The sequence below is a fragment of the Tachyglossus aculeatus genome, chromosome 24, assembly GCF_015852505.1.
Source record: "Tachyglossus aculeatus isolate mTacAcu1 chromosome 24, mTacAcu1.pri, whole genome shotgun sequence".
Lineage (NCBI taxonomy): Eukaryota > Metazoa > Chordata > Mammalia > Monotremata > Tachyglossidae > Tachyglossus > Tachyglossus aculeatus.
This window is the reverse complement of record NC_052089.1, coordinates 6281616-6299830: the sequence shown is the minus strand read 5'-3', so window position 1 is coordinate 6299830 and position 18215 is coordinate 6281616. Positions and strand designations below refer to the sequence as shown.

At 48.7% G+C, this 18215-nt stretch overlaps 1 protein-coding gene across 1 annotated transcript in view; it reads left to right on the top strand.

The window, feature by feature from the left end:
- Positions 1-18215, top strand: part of SCP2 (sterol carrier protein 2) — a 99629-nt gene that overhangs the window by 11994 nt on the left and 69420 nt on the right. Inside the window, exons 2-7 of the mRNA XM_038766078.1 lie at positions 1363-1420; positions 2358-2429; positions 2916-3044; positions 3927-3991; positions 8805-8931; positions 15249-15312. Of these exons, the coding sequence (XP_038622006.1) occupies positions 1363-1420; positions 2358-2429; positions 2916-3044; positions 3927-3991; positions 8805-8931; positions 15249-15312 (515 nt within the window). The remainder of the gene's footprint in view (positions 1-1362; positions 1421-2357; positions 2430-2915; positions 3045-3926; positions 3992-8804; positions 8932-15248; positions 15313-18215) is intronic.

Below are 18215 nucleotides of genomic sequence, written 5' to 3'. Positions count from 1 at the left end.
GGGAAGTACAAATTGGCAACATATAGAGACAGTCCCTGCCCAACAGTGGGCTCATAATAACTGTTCACAGGAAACCTAGCATTTAGAGGGAGAGGAGTGTAGAGAATCTTTTTAAGTACTCGAGTGGACGTAGGAAGTGCAGATCCGGCCTTTGAAGACCTGCCTTGCCGTCACTGGGGCTCTCCTGCTGTACAGGCCACAGCTGTGGTCTTCAGCAAGTCAGTCAGAGGTGGAGTGTACTAAACCTGCCATGGGCCTAGTGTCTTTGCGCTTGATTCACCCCTCCGTCAGCCCCCTGCACTGATGTACGTGTCCATAATTTATTTCTCTTAATGTCTGCCTCCCCCTCTAGGCTGTGAGCTTCTTGTGGCAGGGAATGTTCTACCAACTCTGTTACGTTGGACTCTTTTTCTACCAACTCTGTTACGTTGCCAGCTTGTACTTCCCCAAGCGCTTAGTACAGTGCTCTGCACACAGTAAGTGCTTAATAAATACGATTGAATGAATGAATGACTCTCCCAAGCGCTTAGTACAGTGCTCCGTCCACAGTAAAGCCTCAGTAAACACAGTTGATTGGTGGCAGAAGGATCCCAAGATCTCCAGCTGGTTTTTTGTTTTTCCGGTATTTGTAATAATAATAATTTTGGTATTTGTCAAGTGCTTACTATGTGCCAAGCACTGTTCTAAGCGCTGGGGCAGTTACAAGGTAATCAGGTTATCCCACGTGGGGCTCACAGTCTTCATCCCCATTTTCCAGATGAGGGAACTGAGGCACAGAGAAGGTAAGGGACTTGGCTAAGGTCACACAGCAAACATGTAGTGGAGCCGGGATTAGAACCCAAGTCTCATGACATCCAGGCCTGTGTTCTTTCCACTAAACCACACTGCCTGTGGCGGGAGCTAAATCCAAGCAAGTGCGTGGCTTTCTCAGCAGACCCCTTTAATATTTCAAAATGTTGGTGTAAGTGTTGAATTCTTGTGGTTATTCAAAAATATTTTGAAATGCTTGTATATGTACAGAATTCACCGTATTCCAAAAATATATGGAACTTGCCCTCATATCAGAAAGGAACAAGAAGTATATCTCTGCAGCCAGCTGCCCACATGCTGGAGATGGTAACGAAATATTTACCGCCATCCCAGAAATTCAGACAGGCAGCCCTTGGGCTGAACTAGGTGTTCCTTTGTTCTTTAAAACTCAAAACCTGCAAAATGATACTGACTGATAAGAAAGGCAAAAACACAAACCGGAAAGGATAGTAATTGTTTCTTATGTCTCTGGCCATAAAATCTGATTCTCAAAATCCAGTCATTATGATTTTACTGACTTTTTTTTTTGGGGGGGGGGGGGTACATTTCTAGTTTGAGAAGCCTGGACTTCAAGGGGCGCCTGACTACCCTGAAATGGCCCAAGAGGCAGGTAATTAATACGTAGGAGAACGTTGGTCTTTTGAGCATCCCTAAATCAGATTGGGTAGCTGTCTCTTCCCGGGGTGGGGTTGGGTGGAGGGGAAGAGATATGCCGTCTTCGCTGCTCCAGATGGGGAGCCGCACGGCCTCCGAGGGAAACTTGGCCGGGCAGAATAACCAGGACATCCCGATCCATCTGCCGTCCACCGGCGAACCCCTCAGAAAGGGGATCTTTCCCCCAAGCCAAGCAGCTACAGAGCCCAGTCTTGGACAAATGGGATTCTCTGATCCAGGGGGAGGCTGGGCCTCAAAGAAAGATTGTCAGGGATGGGACTTGCCCGAAATCTTGGCCAGCACCCTCAGGTCTCCAGAAGCGATGATGTGGTTCAACACAAGGGCAGTCATTTTCTTTTATTCCTCTTTCCATCCTCATCGGGACAGATCGCGTGGACCCTTTGAATCACCCTGTGCAGTGTGGGGCCCCCACAGGAATATGACCGGCTGGGCAGAGACAGCGCCAGTGACCCCACCTAAACCACTGCTACGTGAATCATTTCCCCTGAGCAGGTTCTTGATCATAAAGTCCTAGTTCCGAGGCTCAGCCATTGTTCCTGACGGGAGACTCGTCTTTTTTTGTATGATATTTGTTAAAGCACTGTCTATATGCCAGGAAATGTACTAAACACTGCAAGAAAAGCAAATTAATCAGGCTGGACGCAATCCCTGTCCCACATGGGGCTCACCGTCTTAATCCGCGTTTTACAGATGAGGTAACCGAGGCCTGGAGAAGTGAAGTGATTTGCCCACAGTCCCAGAGCAGACAACCGGCGGAGCCGGGATCAGATAGATTAGTGACTCTATCCACTAGGCCACACAGTGGCATTTTGTGCACTGTTGAAAACTCCATTTCTGAGCAGGTGCAAATGCAGTCGATCATTTTCTTCCAGGCCAGAGAGCTTTAGCTGACGCAGAGATTCCTTATTCGGCTGTGGAACAAGCGTGTGTTGGCTACGTTTATGGTGAGTTATATTTGTAATGAATTGTTCAGGGAAAAAAAAAGATAAGCCATCCCATGCTGACCCAGTGGTCTGCCCAAAGATGACCCCAGACTCTGTAGCCGGGCTCCTAGACAGGCTGGGGGGTCTGTGCCAAGTCCCCCAGCTCCAGGCATCCTGGTGGGCTGGACTACTAGGCTCTACTAGTGGATACAACTAGTTGCCCCCAACCTCGCTGGGTATGCACGGAATAATCACAGACCACCACCGTCACTATCCCAGGAGTGAACATTTAGGAATCATTTTTTAAGTTGGAAGAGCGGAAAACTGAAGCGATTGTCCCGTCTGCCCCCTGAACAATGTGGTGGTGATTTTGCCCAAGGTCCGTATTAGGAAAGCATAATTCGGCAGGTCCTTGTTATTCATCATTTGCTGGATTCAAACGAACGGTTGAAGCACCTCACTTTCTCAATTTCCTTTTTCGCCTCTTTTGCTTCCCGCTCTCTATAGGCGATTCCACCTGTGGCCAGAGGGCTGTCTACGGTTTAGGAATGACAGGCATTCCCATCATCAATGTGAACAACAACTGTTCTACTGGCTCTACTGCTCTGTTCATGGCCCGACAGCTCATCTTGGGAGGTAATGTTGTACGCCACAGATACGTCAACTGAAATCTTGCGTTTCCCAGAAACTGTTTTCGCGAGCCTGTTGGTTAATATGCTGCAGATATCATCCCCTTCGCCGTAGGTGCCCGTGTTGGTCCCAGATGTTCTTGTTTTAGAGCTTGGAATTACACCAAGCAAGGTTAAATAGTCACGGTGCAGACGGAAGGACGTGCAGATTCGCAGACAGTCGGATGGATGTTATATAAGTACAATAGAATGCAAGTGGTGACTCCCAAGCCTGGGCTCTGTCCACTAGGCCCCACTCCTTCTCGATGAGAAACATTTGCGGCCTAGTTCTCTTTTTTTAGTTTGTTTGTTTTTAATGGTATTAAGCATTTACTATGTGCCAGTCACTGTATTAAGCACTGGGACAGATGAAAGAAAAACGAGGTTGAACACAGTCCACCTTCTACATGAGGCTATCGGCTTTAATCCCCATCTTATAGTTAAGGTAGCTAAGGCACAGTGAAGTGACTTGCCCTGGGTCACACACCAGCAGACACGTGGTGGAGCCGGGATTAGAACCTTCCGACTCCCGAGCCTGTGCTCCGTCCACTGGACCGCACTGCTTCTCTGTACCCGTTACACCCCACTGCACTTATGTAGGTATCTGTAATTTATTTTAATGCCTGTCTTCCCATCTAGACTGTATGTGCTTTATGCCCAGGGAACGTGACTGCCGACTCTGTTGTAGCGAGCTCTCCCAAACACTTAGTACAGTGCTCCGCACACAACGAGCACTCAGTAAATACCAGTGATTGATTTTACAAGCTTATAGAACCAGGAACTCTGGCTTTTATCACACCTCTGGAAACCCAGCCCGATGATAAGCCACCCTCCCCAATTTTCTTTCAAGGTTTGGCAGACTGCGTCTTGGCTCTTGGGTTTGAAAAGATGGAAAAAGGATCCCTCGGATCAAAAGTAAGTATTTAAGTTGTTCCCCTTGAAATTCTGGCCTACCGATCGGTACAACAATGAGGAAATCGTCCTGAACCAAATTGGCAGAATTCATTTATTATGAAATGAGACAGCCTATCCTCGACCAGAGTCCTTGACGAGATAAGATTGAGAAATGTAGATTGGCTCTTAGCAGTGGAAAAAGATGAGAGCAGACGGCAGTGAACTAGAGGACAGCCAGTCTCTCCCGAACCGAAGAGGGTGGCGGGGAAGGAGGAAAAAGGAGAGTTTGGTGATCAAAACCGACAGAGTCTCCTGTCGAGAGCAGTGGCCGAGCGTTGGTCCTGTTTTTTGTTTTGTTTTGTCTTTTAAATGGTATTATTTATTTATTTATTTATTTTATAGCATTTATTAAGCGCTTACTATGTGCAAAGCACTGTTCTAAGCGCTGGGGAGGTTACAAGGTGATCAGGTTGTCCCACGGGGGGCTCACAGTCTTAATCCCCATTTTCCAGATGAGGTAACTGAGGCACAGAAAAGTTAAATGACTTGCCCAAAGTCACACAGCTGACAATTGGCGGAGCTGGGATTTGAACCCATGACCTCTGACTCCAAAGCCCGGACTCTTTCCGTTGAGCCACGCTGCTTCTCATCTGTCAAGCGCTAAACTATGTGTCAGGCCCTGTACTAAGCGCTGTTCTGCCAGAGGCCCGGGCACGTAGCCAACCACAGACCACGCGAGGTAACATTAGCATTGGTTCCTCCATGTTCACAGCTGCCTTTCACCCGGTGTCTTTCTCCTTGGTTTAAGCGGTGCATTTACCCCCGCTTGGACTGAAAGGCAGATTCATTGGCAGGGGGATCGGTCTCAGGCCGCAGATTCCCGGGCACTGGATCAGTGGGGTTTCTTTGGAAGTTGGGCTCAGTACAGCCTGACACTGTCCTTTCCTCTCCGTCCGTCTTTGGAGCGTGCTTCAGAGTTAACGTCTCCGAGGGCGATCATCGCCAGCGCCTCGGGGCTTTTGATTCTGTAGGAGTCTCTGCCGTCTCAGGCGGGAATTGGGCAGCTGGTTTCATAACGCTGCCATTGCCTCACGGCTCCTCTGTCCCCTGAGCCAACGTTTTCCAGATTTCCCAACTCTGCCCCGGCCATATTGTTACGTCTTGTGATGTCATCTCTAGCAGCCAGAGCCGACTGCCAAGGATATTCATTCATTCATTCAATCATATTTATTGAGCGCTTACTGTGTGCAGAGCACTGTACTAAGCTCTCGGGAAGTACAAGCCGGCACCGTATAGAGACGGTCCCCACCCAACAACGGGCTCACAATCTAGAAGGGGGAGACGGACAACAAAACAAAACATGTGGACAGGTGTCAAATCGTCAGAACAAATAGAAATAAAGCTCGATGCATATCATAAAGCTAGATGCACGTCATATGTGATATGTTCCTCTCAGAGCAGACACTTCTGTTGGCGCTAACTTCAGACTTCTTCAGATGGATTTTTCTGCCCAGAGCGATTAGTGGCTTGTGTGAAGCTTTGAGTAAGCAATTCTGTCTCTGAGAGTGTTGACCGCTACTGTGGTCATGCACAAATAATAGGTCACGAGAGTCTCTGGCTTCTTGGTCGTTTGCGTGAGCGGCTGCAAATTCCCGAGTCTGCCGCCTAGGTGATTCTCCGTGTGGGCCACCGGCCCTAGGCCTCTAAACAAGGCTGGTGAAAGGCATCCGTCTGTAAGAAGGCAGCCAGCCTTTATACCCTGTGTGAGAGCGAAGGGGGTGGGAGCAGCCTTAATCCAAAGCTCTGACCTGTTCCAACGTGGAGGGGCCACGTGAGGGTTAAAGGAACTTTTCCCGGTAGCCAAACCCTTGGGCCATCACGGCGTACTCAGTGGAAAGCCAGTGTGGTTCCGCTTGCCACATTTTTCCTGGAACGGCCTACCGGCAAAGATCACGTCAGTCGGCCGTGGTTTTCGGGAAGCATTTTTTCCGCCCGCTGGGCTGTTACTCTGGCTGGAATCTGGCCAGGAATGGCCAGGAGAGCTCTCCCACGATGGCTAGCACTTGAGACACGACTGATCTTATTCCGATGGACAACCTGTGCTTCTTTGTGCCCTTGTGGCACTTCTTCCCATTCCCTGATTGTACCCAATTTGATGAGGTTCCCCTCAGTTACCTCATCTGTAAAATGGGGATTAAGACTGTGAGCCCCCCGTGGGACAACCTGATCACCTTGTAATCCCCCCAGGGCTTAGAACAGTGCTTCGCACATAGTAAGCGCTTAATAAATGCCATCATTATTATTACCCACCATACACGTACTACACTGCCGTAGGAATGGAGTCCAAGCCGGGGGCTTTCCCCTTTGAGCACTTTGGCTGGCCAAATGAGAGATGGGTAGTTTAAGGCAACTGCTTCAGTTCACTTTTGGTGGCACCCAAGACTTTGAGAAGGCAACTGAGTCTTGTCAGAGCATTCACCCAAAGCGGTCTAGAGGGCAGAGGGCCGGAGGACTTTGGTCTGTATAGCACGCAAAGCTCTTCAAAAAGCAACTCGCTGACCTGACATTCAGCTGTTTTCGGCATCTGACGCTTCTCTGTGGGTTGGTAGGTTACTTCTTAACGTAATTCTTGTTGTGATGGAATGGGGATGAAGACTGTGAGCCCCACGTAGGACATGGGCTGGGTTCAACCTGATTATCTTCTATCTGCCCCATCACTTGACACATAGTAAGTGCTTAATAAATACCATTAAAAAAAAAGCAAATTAGAAATGTTCTCCAAATCAAGAAAGACCCTGGATAGAATTGAGAAATCATCTTCCCACAGAGGAGAGAGTGACTAAATCCTCTCTCCCCGATCTTTTTGCTCAAGAACCATCTCTTTTGGGACTAAACATCCTCCTCTTACTCCTAGAGATTGTTTCTGCTTGGCGAAGGTTTACCTCTGTAGAAGACGGAGTCGGTCCGTCTCTTTGGCCCAATTAAAAAAAAGTGTTTTGGTTGAGGCCGAGTCGGTGGCTGTCATCCACCTGAAGGCAGATCGTCTTCAGACTCTGAGATCCTGGTTGGCCGATTTAGCGTCCATTTCTCAGACCCTGATTGGAAACGTCTAAGGAGTCGCCCGGTTTTTCTCTTCCCCCACCCTCCCACCCATCGCCACTTTCAGCAGACGGGGAGGCGAGCCTCACGGTTGGAGTTGCTCTCATCTGGGGCCTTTCTTTTCTTTTTGAAAATGGGTTCCGTGGCTGTTTGGACCCTTGAGGACTTTAGTTGACCGGACAAATCTGTGTAGACCACTGCCCGGCATGGGGCACCTTGCTAAAATACCTAGAGTAAGAAGCGATATTCCTCCTTCGAACCAGGCGCGCGGAACCTGGCCAGAATCCGCCAGGAAGCGCAACCTGAGTGTGTCGTCAAATTCAAAAACTGATTACTCATGCCTGTTAACAAATAACATTTTATCTGGAGGTATATTTGAGTAGGACGCAAGAAGGTAAACTCAAACAAAGATTGAAAACCCCAACCTAAGGTTTGCACAGCAGAACCCCCAAACAGATCATCCACGCCCTTTTCCCCAGCCTGTCTTCCCGTCAGGTTAACCGGGGGATAGGAGGGGCTTTACCGGTGTGAAGCAGGCTCTGAGGAGGCCCCTGACTCAGCATCGGAAGGAAAAAGATACGGGAAAATCCTTCCTCACTATAATCCAGGGCAGCTCTGGAGCTTGCTTTGCCCTGGATCACCCCTATTCTGGGGCGAGGAGGTGAGGAATTAAGCCTCTTTGCTTCCTGGAATGGCACGTCTAGTTTGGTGTCTTTCTCCCCCACCCCTCTCTGAGTGACTTTCAACAGGATCTTTCGGAGTACTGAAAACTGACCCTAGGAAAGTACTGTCAATTCTACTACTCCTAATAATTATGGTATTTCGGTGCTTACTATGCGTCAAGCCCTTTTCTAAGCTCTGGAGTAGATACAAGTTGGACACGGTCCCTGTCCCATAGGGGCCTCACAGTCTAAGTGGGATCGGATTCCCCCCCCCTTTGCAGTTGAGGAAACTGAGGCTCAGAGAAAGGAAGTGACCTGGCTATGGTCACCCAGCAGGCAAGCAGTAGGACCGGGATTGCACAGGCTGCTCACCCAAACTGACCCTGGCTAGATTCTGGAGAGGGTCCGAGGCCTCCTATCTTGGTTTTTTCTTCCTCCTGCGACTGGCTGCCGTAGGTTCGGTCTGGGCTAGTCTATTTGAAGAGTGGGCAACTTTCTGCACCAGTGCAGTTGCTCCATTCAGCTGCTGGATTGAAGAATCCCCAGAGCCCAGGGGGACGACCATCTGCACGTGAATGCACCTCAGAAGGCAACTCCGGGCGGGCTTGCCCTGGGGCCGACTCACTCTCACTTCTAACAGACCCAGAGTTTGGGATCTCAGTCACCCGTCACCCGATAGTGGCCCTGTACCCGGTTTTAAGTCTGCCCGGCAATTATTTGATTATCAGTACTGTAGACGAATCCCATAAATACATCATCATGAGAAATCAGGAAAAACCCTTCTTAACAACATTGGAGAAACTTTTTTTAGCCAGATGATTATGTCTCTTCTAGGCAAACGCAGATACTGTGATATCTCAAACGCAGGTGGGTTTTTTTTTTTTTTGGTCAGAAGGAACTTCTATCCAAATTTCCTTGAGTGCTGAGTGGAAAGCCCTTAATTTTCCAAATGATCAAATGATTTTGGTGCGCCCAAAGAAGTGCAGTTTGTTCTTCACTGTGTCCAAAGGGGCGAAGTGGTCTGGCGTGCCCCGAGAGTCCAACAGCCCTCTGAACTTAAGGTTGTTTTACAGTACACAGACAGGACCAACCCGATAGACAAGCACATCGAAGTGATGGTGAAGAAGTATGGCCTCGCCACAAAGCCAATAGCCGCTCAGCTGTTTGGAAATGCCGGGAAGGAGCACATGGAAAAATATGGTACTTTTCGAATCTGTTCCTCAATCATTTTTTGTTTCGTTTGTGGCGACAGCGAATGGAACCAGTGAAAAGTCTGAAGCTGCGCCTCAGTTACCTCATCTGTAAAATGGGGATTAAGAGTGTGAGCCCCCCGTGGGACAACTTGATCACCTTGTAACCTCCCTAGCGCTTAGAACGGTGCTTTGCACAGAGTAAGTACCATTAAAAAATAAAAAAAGGACTGAACCGACCAATAGCATTTATCGAGCACTTACTGAAACAGTAGCAGTAATTTTATTCAGTGCTTACTGTGTGCGTAGCACTCTTCTAAGCACTAAGAAGTAGTACAACAGTTGGGAATTGGACACGGTTCCTGGTCCTCAGCGGGGCTTATTCTAACAAAAAAAAGAGGGAGGGAGAGGGAACTGGTGACAGATGCATAGGAAGAGAGGAAATAAAACTCTAAGACAACGTTGAGACAAAACTAAAGTTGGGTGGAGAGCGGTGGCAGAGGAGCAGAATTTCAGGCTCCTTGTGGCTCTGCTCCGGCATCCAGCTGCAGTCGCGCGGTCTTCCCGAGGTTTTGTGGAGGCGGTCCTGGGCCGCGGCTGCTTCCCCGTGTCAGTCCCACCAAGGCGGTGCAATCGGGATGGAGGCTTCTCAGCGAGGCAGAGGAGGAGAGCCCTGTGCTTAGTGCTTAGGAAAGCACCATAGAGTTGTTTGTTGTTTAGGGTGTCTGTTAAGCGCTTACTATGTGCCAGGCACTGTTCTAAGCACTAGGGTAGAAACCAGTTAATCAGGTTGGACACAGTCCCTGTCCTCCACGGGGCTCATGATCTTAATTCCCATTTTACAGGTGAGGTCACTGAGGCACACGGAAGCGAAGTGACTTGCCCAGGGTCACCCTGCAGACAAGTGGTGGAGCCAGGATTAGAACCCAGATCATTCTGACAGAGTCGGTAGACACGGTCTCTGCCCTGATGGAGCTTACAGTCTAGTTGTGGGGACCGACTCTAAAATAGATCAGGGAAGCAGCAGAATGTCATGAGCCATGCCGTGAGACTGGGATGAACGTCCGAGTGCTTGGGGAAAGGGACCCAAATTCAGAGTGGATGCAGAAGGGAGGAAGAACGGGGTGGGGAGATAATTGGTTAATCAGGGAAGACTTTCTGAAGGGGAAATAGTTTTAATAGGGCTTCGAAGATAGGGAGAGTGTTTGAAACGGAATATGATAAGATCTTGGATCGGGTCAGTAGCAGTTTGGGTGGAGAGGAAGGTGTGTATTCTAGAGATGTTGTGAAAATAGGACCGACAGGATGCAGAGAAGTAGTATGGCCCAGTGGATAGAGCGCAGGTCTTGGGAGTCAGATGGACGCGGGTTCTAACCCGGACTTCGCTACATGTCTGCTGTGCTGAGACTGCCATCCTAAGTAAGAGGAAGCAAAGGAGAAACTTTTTCCAAGTTTGACCGCCCATAATTTGGTGGGTCAGGGAGAGGGGGGGGGACTGTCGGGGCCCCTGTGGACCTCCCATCCTCTGGGGAACTAACCCCACTGTTCTGTTTTGTTTTTTTGTGGTATTTGTTCAGCGCTTATTATGTATCGGGTACTGTTCTAAGCTCTGGGGTAGCTACAAGGTAATCAGGTTGGACACAGGCCGTGTCCCACATGGGGCTCACCTTCTGAATCCCCATTTTACAAATGAGGTAACCGAGGCCCAGAGAAGTGAAGCGACTTACCCCAGGTCACGTAGCGGACACGGGGTGGAGCCGGGAATAGAGCTCACGCCGTCCGACTCCAGACCCAGGCTGTTTCCACTAGGCCACGCTTCAGTGCCCGTGGCTCTGTGTGCGTGACCAGGGCATGCTCTCCGGCTGCCAGGTGTCCCGGGAAGTAGGGCCCCGTTATCACGGGAAATATTTTGAATCTCAACCATCGGTACCTAAGAAAGTCCGTGCGCAAGGGAGCGCCGGGAATTCATTTATTTGCCTGAGAAATAACGGGCGATTCAAGCAATGCAAAGAACTGGTGTCTCAGATAGAAAGAATTCCTATCAAGCCTTTGTTTTCTACCAAATAAGGCCATTTTTGTTCTGTTTTCTCAGTTCTGTGACTGCCTTTAATCAGGTACAAACGTTTCCAGTAGTTGTCCCTGGCGTGTCAGTTTGTATTGTCTGTTCTCAATTAGGCAAGCACCGGCCCCAGGGGCCCTCCCTCCCTCCTTCCCGGCCAGTCTGTTGGTTTGTTCCACCTAAATTACTCAAGTGCCAGTGTTTCACTTTAAGCGTTGCTTGTGAATCCAAACTGCCGATCTTTTCAATCCAGTTATTTCTGTGAAAACTTCCACTTCGCTTCATGTTTTTTTTTCCAGTTTTCTTTTTAGGGACCTGAATGAGAAAGGTGCCGTTTTAGGAGTGAGTCAGTCAGGTGTATTTGTTGAGTGCTTATTGTGTGCAGAGCGCTCGGGAGGGTACAATATAACAGGTCAGAGATTTCCAGTGCAGGGCACTTTATGCATGAATTCTAGGCTGTGTCCTGTGAATGTGATGATAGCCCTCCCAATTATATACACCTGTATACAATTTAGCAAAAAGAAACTTCTACTGTGGTTCCTGTTTTATTGGGTCTCAGTAAAGGTTTATATAGGAACTTTGGTGGCATTTGTTCTAACAGGCCTTGTCATCTGCAGTATGCTGAAACACGGTGTGGGGCATCAGAAGGAGATGTTAGGGCATTCTTTGATTTTTCTGCATCTCCAGAATTCCTATCAAGCCTTTGTTTTCTACCAAATAAGGCCATTTTTGTCCCGTTTTCTCATTTCTGTGACTGCCTTTAATCAGGTACAGACGTTTCCAGTAGTTGTCCCTGGAATGTTAGAGCATTCTTTGATTTTTTTGCATCTCCAAAACTCTACTTTGGGGGATCCAAGCTAGGTGACGTTAAAGCGTGGCTCGGTGGAAATGGCCCGGGCTTGGGAGTCAGACGTCAAGGGTTCAAATCCTGGCTACGCCACTTGTCAGCTGTGTGACTCTGGGCTAGTTGCTTCTCTGTGCCTCAGTTACCTCATCTGTAAAATGGGGATTAAGATTGTGAGTCCCACATGGGACAACCTGATCACCTTGTATCCTCCCCAGCACTTAGAACAGTGCTTTGCACATAGTGCTTAACAGATATCAAAATTATTATTATTATTATTATTAAAGGACCTCTTATGAATTTTTTTTTTTTACATTTTCAAATCAGAATTAGCAGAACGGGTACTTCCATAAACCCAGAATTCCCATCTAGATGGTGGGAAGACTGACTACCAGTAGAGGGGGAAAGCTGGATAAGAGGGAGGAAAAGAGATAAAAGGGGCTCAGACAGTTGGATGGGAAGGAGAGTCAGAGAAGCAGCGTGGCTCAGTGGAAAGGGAATAGGCTGGGGAGCCAGAGGTCGTGGGTTCTAATCCCGGCTCTGCCACTTGTCAGCTGTGTGACCTTGGGCAAGTCACTTCACTTCTCTGGGCCTCAGTTCCCTCATCTGGAAAATGGGGATGAAGAAAATGAGGATGAAGACCCTGAGCCCCACGTGGGACGACTGGATTACCTTGCATCTACCCCAGTGCTTGGCACTTAGTAAGCACTTAACAAATACCAACATTATTATTATTAAAAGAGCCAAGTTTGTAGGTTGTCCACCGATTCTCTGCAGGTTCGGCTGTCCAATCAGAAAGCCTCTCAAGATGGTACCCTGTTGCGAGTGGAAAGGGAGGGAGTTCTTGGCTGAAAGAAGGGCATGAATAAGAGGCTGGCAGCAAGGCAGTCATCTTCCCCACTGTTTCAAAACTAGTGGCTGGCCATCCATCCGTAAAGGCGGAGAGAAGGCGAAAAAGACACCCTTATGGCTCAGATAAACTGGAGGTGGAGATTGGGAGTGGCAGGAAGGTCAGTGGAAGAATGAGACGGGCTGGGCTTCGAAGGAGAGGGTGGGATGGTGTGAAAATGGCATTGCGGGAGGCCCCCCCCAACCCCTTCCTCCGCCCCCCCCCCCGAACTGGAGGGAGTGGGAGAAGAAGAGTTAACCCATTGTGGAGCCCGGGTTCCTCGGGTTTCATCATTTCGATGGAGATAATAATGATAATAATAATGGCATTTATTAAGCGCTTACTATGTGCAAAGCACCGTTCTAAGCACTGGGGAGGTTACAAGGTGATCAGATTGTCCCCCGGGGGGCTTACAGTCTTAATCCCCATTTTCCAGATGAGGGAACTGAGGCCCAGAGAAGTGAAGTGACTTGCCCAAAGTCACCCAGCTGACAATTGGCGGAACCGGGATTTGAACCCATGACCTCTGACTCCAGAGCCCGGGCTCTTTCCACCGAGCCACGGATAAGGGAGCAGAGTGTCAGTTTCCAGCCGGCTGACCTCAGGAGAGTTCAGTCTGTTCAGACATGGCAGAGACGGGAGTGGCCGAGAATAGCCGAGGCTGCTGTTGCCGTTACCGTGGTCCGAGAGGCAGCGAGACCCAGAGAAGCAATCGATCAGTCGTATTTACTGAGCGTTTACTGCGTTTAGAGCACCATACTAAGTACTTGGGAGACAATATATGTTTGCACAGATTTATTACTCTATTTTGCTTGTACATCTTTACTATTCTATTTATTTTGTTAATGATGTGCATCTAGCTTTAATTCTGTTTATTCCGATGACTTGACACCTGTCCGTATGTTTTGTTTTGTCGTCTGTCTCCCCCTTCTAGACTGTGAGCCCGCTGTTGGGTAGGGACCGTCTCTATCTGTTGCCAACTTGTACTTCCGAAGCGCTTAGTACAGTGCTGTGCACACAGTAAGTGCTCAAATACGGTTAAATGAATGAATGAACAGACACATTCCCCACCCACAACAAACTTCGAAGGGGAAACAGACAATGTAAATGAACAAACTACGGATATAATAATAATAATAATGGCATTTATTAAGCGCTTACTATATGCAAAGCACTGTTCTAAGCGCTGGGGACGTTACAGAGTGATTCTGTTCATTCATTTCATTCAGTTGTATTAAGCGCTTAGTGTGCAGAGCACTGTACTAAGCGCTTGGGAATCAATCAATCAATCAGTCATATTTATTGAGCACTTACTGTGTGCAGAGCACTGTACTAAGCCCTTGGCAAGTCCAAGTTGGCAACATATAGAGACGGTCCCTACCCAACAGTGGGCTCACAGTCCAGAAGGGGGAGACAGACATCAAAACAAAACACATTAACAAAATAAAATAAATAGAATAAATATGTACAAGTAAAATAAATAGAGTAATAAATTTACTTTAAATTTACTCCGGTTGTCCCACAGGGGGGCTCACAGTCTTAATCCCCATTTTACAGATGAGGGAACTGAGGCACAGAGAAGTGAAGGGACTTGCCCAAAGTCACAGAGCTGACAATTGGCAGCGCAGGAATTTGAACCCGTGACCGCTGCCTCCAAAGCCCAGGCTCTTCCCACTGAGCCACGCCGCAGTTCTCCGAGCGAGTGAGTGTAGATGGAGAATAGGAGGGGACCCAGAACTGAGCCTGCAGGGATTTGGAAGGGCTTTGACCTTGGGCCGAGCTGTCGTCGAGGTAAGCGGTGGTGTGAACTAACGTGTTTTGGAAAACAGAGCCGAAACACAAGACGCGTTCCCTGTCCGCAAGGAGCTTACGATCTAATGGGACGGTGCTCTGACGGATGAGTGGCCGGAAAGAGGACGAGCATCGTCAAAGGGTGAGAGGGGAGAGTTGAGAAGGAGGCAGAGTGAGAAGGTGAATTTAGGAGGCATCAAGAGCGTGGGCTGGGTTTAAGTGGGAGAAGAGAACTGCTAGCGGAGAGACTGCTGGTAATAATGATAACGATGGCATTTATTAAGCACTTACTATGTGCAAAGCACTGTTCTAAGCACTAGAGAGGTTACAAAGCAATCACGTTGTCCCACGGGGGGCTCACAGTCTTCATCCCCATTTTCCAGAAGAGGGAACTGAGGCCCAGGGAAGCGAAGTGACTTGCCCAGAGTCACACAGCTGACGAGTGGCGGAGCCGGGATTTGAACCCATGACCCCCTGACTCTAAAGCCCGCGTTCTTTCCCTCGAGCCCTGCTGAGTCCATTTCCGTCCGGCGTGGCGAGAAACAGCAGGGTTGGAGGAGCCGATGGCCATTTACAGAAGTTAACAGCTCTAAAGAAAAGTGGCTCGTACTTGGAAAACACCTGTCTGCATCACAGATTATGATGTGCCAGGGGAAGAATTGAGCCCAAAGTTGTCGTGATGAAATACACACAAAGCAGTATTGGAAAAGCGCGCTCTCTAATAGATATTTACTTTCTTTACAGGGACAAAAATAGAACACTTTGCAAAAATTGCATGGAAAAACCATAGCCATTCGGTCAATAACCCGTGAGTATTCTAGCGAGTGAGTACTTGACAATATGCAAACTAAAATTAACTTGTAAAGCGAAGGTAAGACCTAGGGCTTGTGAAAAAGGAATGGAGTGATGCATTTTATTTATAAAGTAACCGCCTGATGTGATAATAATAATGATGGCATTTATTAAGCACTTACTACGTGCGAAGCACTGTTCTAAGCACTGGGGAGGTTACGAGGTGATCAGGTATACAGTCCCTGTTAGGTATCCTTCCTGAGACTCCGTCCGGCGCTTGTTTTATTAAGCAATGCACAGCTTTGCAGTGTGGCTCAGTGGAAAGAGCCCGGGCTTTGGAGTCAGAGGTCATGGGTTCAAAGCCCGGCTCCACCAACTGTCAGCTGTGTGACTTTGGCCAAGTCACTTCTCTGTGCCTCAGTTCCCTCATCTGGAAAATGGGGATGAAGACTGTGTGCCCCTCCCCCCCCCGTGGGACAACCTGATCACCTTTTACCCTCCCCAGCTCTTAGAACAGTGCTTTGCACATAGTAAGCGCTTAATAAATGCCATTATTATTATTATTTGCTGGTAGAATTTCGCTTCGTACAAATGTGCCTCTTGTAGGTTCAGTTGCTCTGCTGCTTTCTGACCCGCTCTCTAAGTTTTATTCTCCCGACATCGTCACCTTAATAGCCAATATTAACATATTTGATATAAATTTCATCTACAGTTTAGACTTTAAACAGATTTAATTTGTCTTTAAGGCAGTCCGACTAGACTCTGTTTACTTCTTCAGAATAATAATAATGATGGCATTTGTTAAGCGCTTACCATGTGCAAAGCACCGTTCTAAGCGCTGGGGGATACAAGGTAATCAGGGTGTCCCATGGGGGGCTCACAGTCTTAACCCCCGTTTTACAGATGAGGTCACTGAGGCCCAGAGAAGTGAAGTGACTTGCCCAAAGTCACACAGCTGACAAGTGGTGGAGCCGGGATTCAAACCCATGACCTTAGGACTCCCAAGCCCGGGCTCTTTCCACTGAGCCACGCTGCTTCTCATTATTTTCATTATTCTCATTATTTCATTATCTCCATCATTATTCTTCAGCACGGTATCTCATTTATCCTCTCTGTTTGCAGTCTTTTCCCCCCAGATTTTACTCTTTTCAGCTGTAAATGTTTTCCAAGTCCTTCACCGGTCTTGGCGCTTCTCAGTTTTCACCTCTTCTAAATTAAGTGCCATTTCCTACAATACTTGTATTCTCCCAATATCGTTTCATTCCATAGCATAGCTTTATCCTCCTTGGAGCAATCTGGGAAAATGCCTCTCCTATCCCTTCTTTTCCTTTTATTTCCTCATCATCCTGCTTGTATGAGATTGCTTCTCCGTCACTGGTTTTATTTCCCAAATGGTTGGGTGTCTACTGCCGACTCTTTCCCCGTCTTCCGGTCTCCCCGTCCCGCGGATGGGCTCCCTCTCCGTCTATTCCCCAGCCCGTCCTCACCTTCCAAACGAACAACCCTCTGAGCTCTCCTATCTCCATCCCCGGGAACTGGAACTTATGCCTTCTCCCTGTGACAACTCTCCCCTTCTTCAGAGCCTTCTTTAAACCTCACCTCCTCTGTAAAGCCTTCCCTGATTGATTCCCAGCTCACCCACTGCTGCGAGTGACTTGTCCAAATAGTGTGAATAGGCCTTACTGACGTAATTTTCTGTCCCGGAAATCGGAGCAGAATGAAAATGTTGAACAAAATTTCATGTTTCGACGTAGCCACGGCGGCTCAGGTGAAGCGTCCCCTCTGCCTCCATTGTATTTGGAATGGAGGAGAAGACAACGTGGAGACGGGGTGGGATAAGGAACGTGTTTGAGGGATTTGGACAGGGAGGGTAGGAAGGAGAATGGAGCAGTAGACGTAAGGGGCGGTAGAATAAAGTCCAAACATGGTTTTATTAGGAGGGGGGAGACATGGGCATGTCTGAAGGCAAATGGGAAGAAGCCATTAGGAAGTGAGCAGTTGCAGATGGCGGTCTGGGAGGGATGAAGAGAGGGGGTGGGTATTTTTCTTAAGGGCTTACTATGTACCGAGCACTGTCGGATGAGACACGGTCCCTGTCCCACACGGTGCTCCCAGTGTGAGCGGGAAAAAGGTAAGAAGGGATGAGGTTAGAGTAACAGGAGGAGTTGGATTTTGAAAGCAGGCGGCGGGGAGTCTCTTGAGAGACAACTCAGGATGGCGAGAGTACGAATGAGGAGGTCGGAGAGTGGTAGGGAGATTTCGGCGAGGCCATGCTTGATGGCTTCGGTTTTGTCAACACCGTAGCCAGTGAGAATGTGGTGATGGGGAGAGGGATTTCTGAAGGGAGCCAAAAGTCCGGAAGAATCGGTGAGGGAGGAGATGTAGGCCTTTCGAACAGAGGAGAGGGCGGGTGAGTTTGAACTGGAGGCGACTCAAGTCGTCTCGGTGGCTGGCTTTCCACCAGCAGTGCTCTGCGGCGTGCGCACGTGAGCAGAGGAAGGGAACCGCTGGGGGTGAGTCGGGGCCGGAGGACGGTGGGAAAAGACTGGCGGAGGAACAGTGGGGCCAGGGAATTCGGTTGGGAGTTGAAGGTGTGGATCCATGCGTCGAGAGGGGACGTTGGGAGCGGGGGGGCAGTCTACCCACCCTGTGGTCACCGGACCCAAGTGCTGTGCAGTTCTCTGCGATCCATAAGCGCTCAATAAGTCCCACTGAGGGTGGTGAGATTGGGACCCCGCGGCGGGGCAGAAGAGGAGCGGATGAGGAGCTGAAAGTCTCTTTGCGAGATGGTGCGGTTAGAGGTTTCCCAGCGACTAGTGATGATGAGCTGCAGCGCCTAATAAATAAATAATTTAGCGCTAAATAAATAATCTGTGGCGGCATAATAGTTACTCAGATGCCTGGGTCTAGCGCGCATGG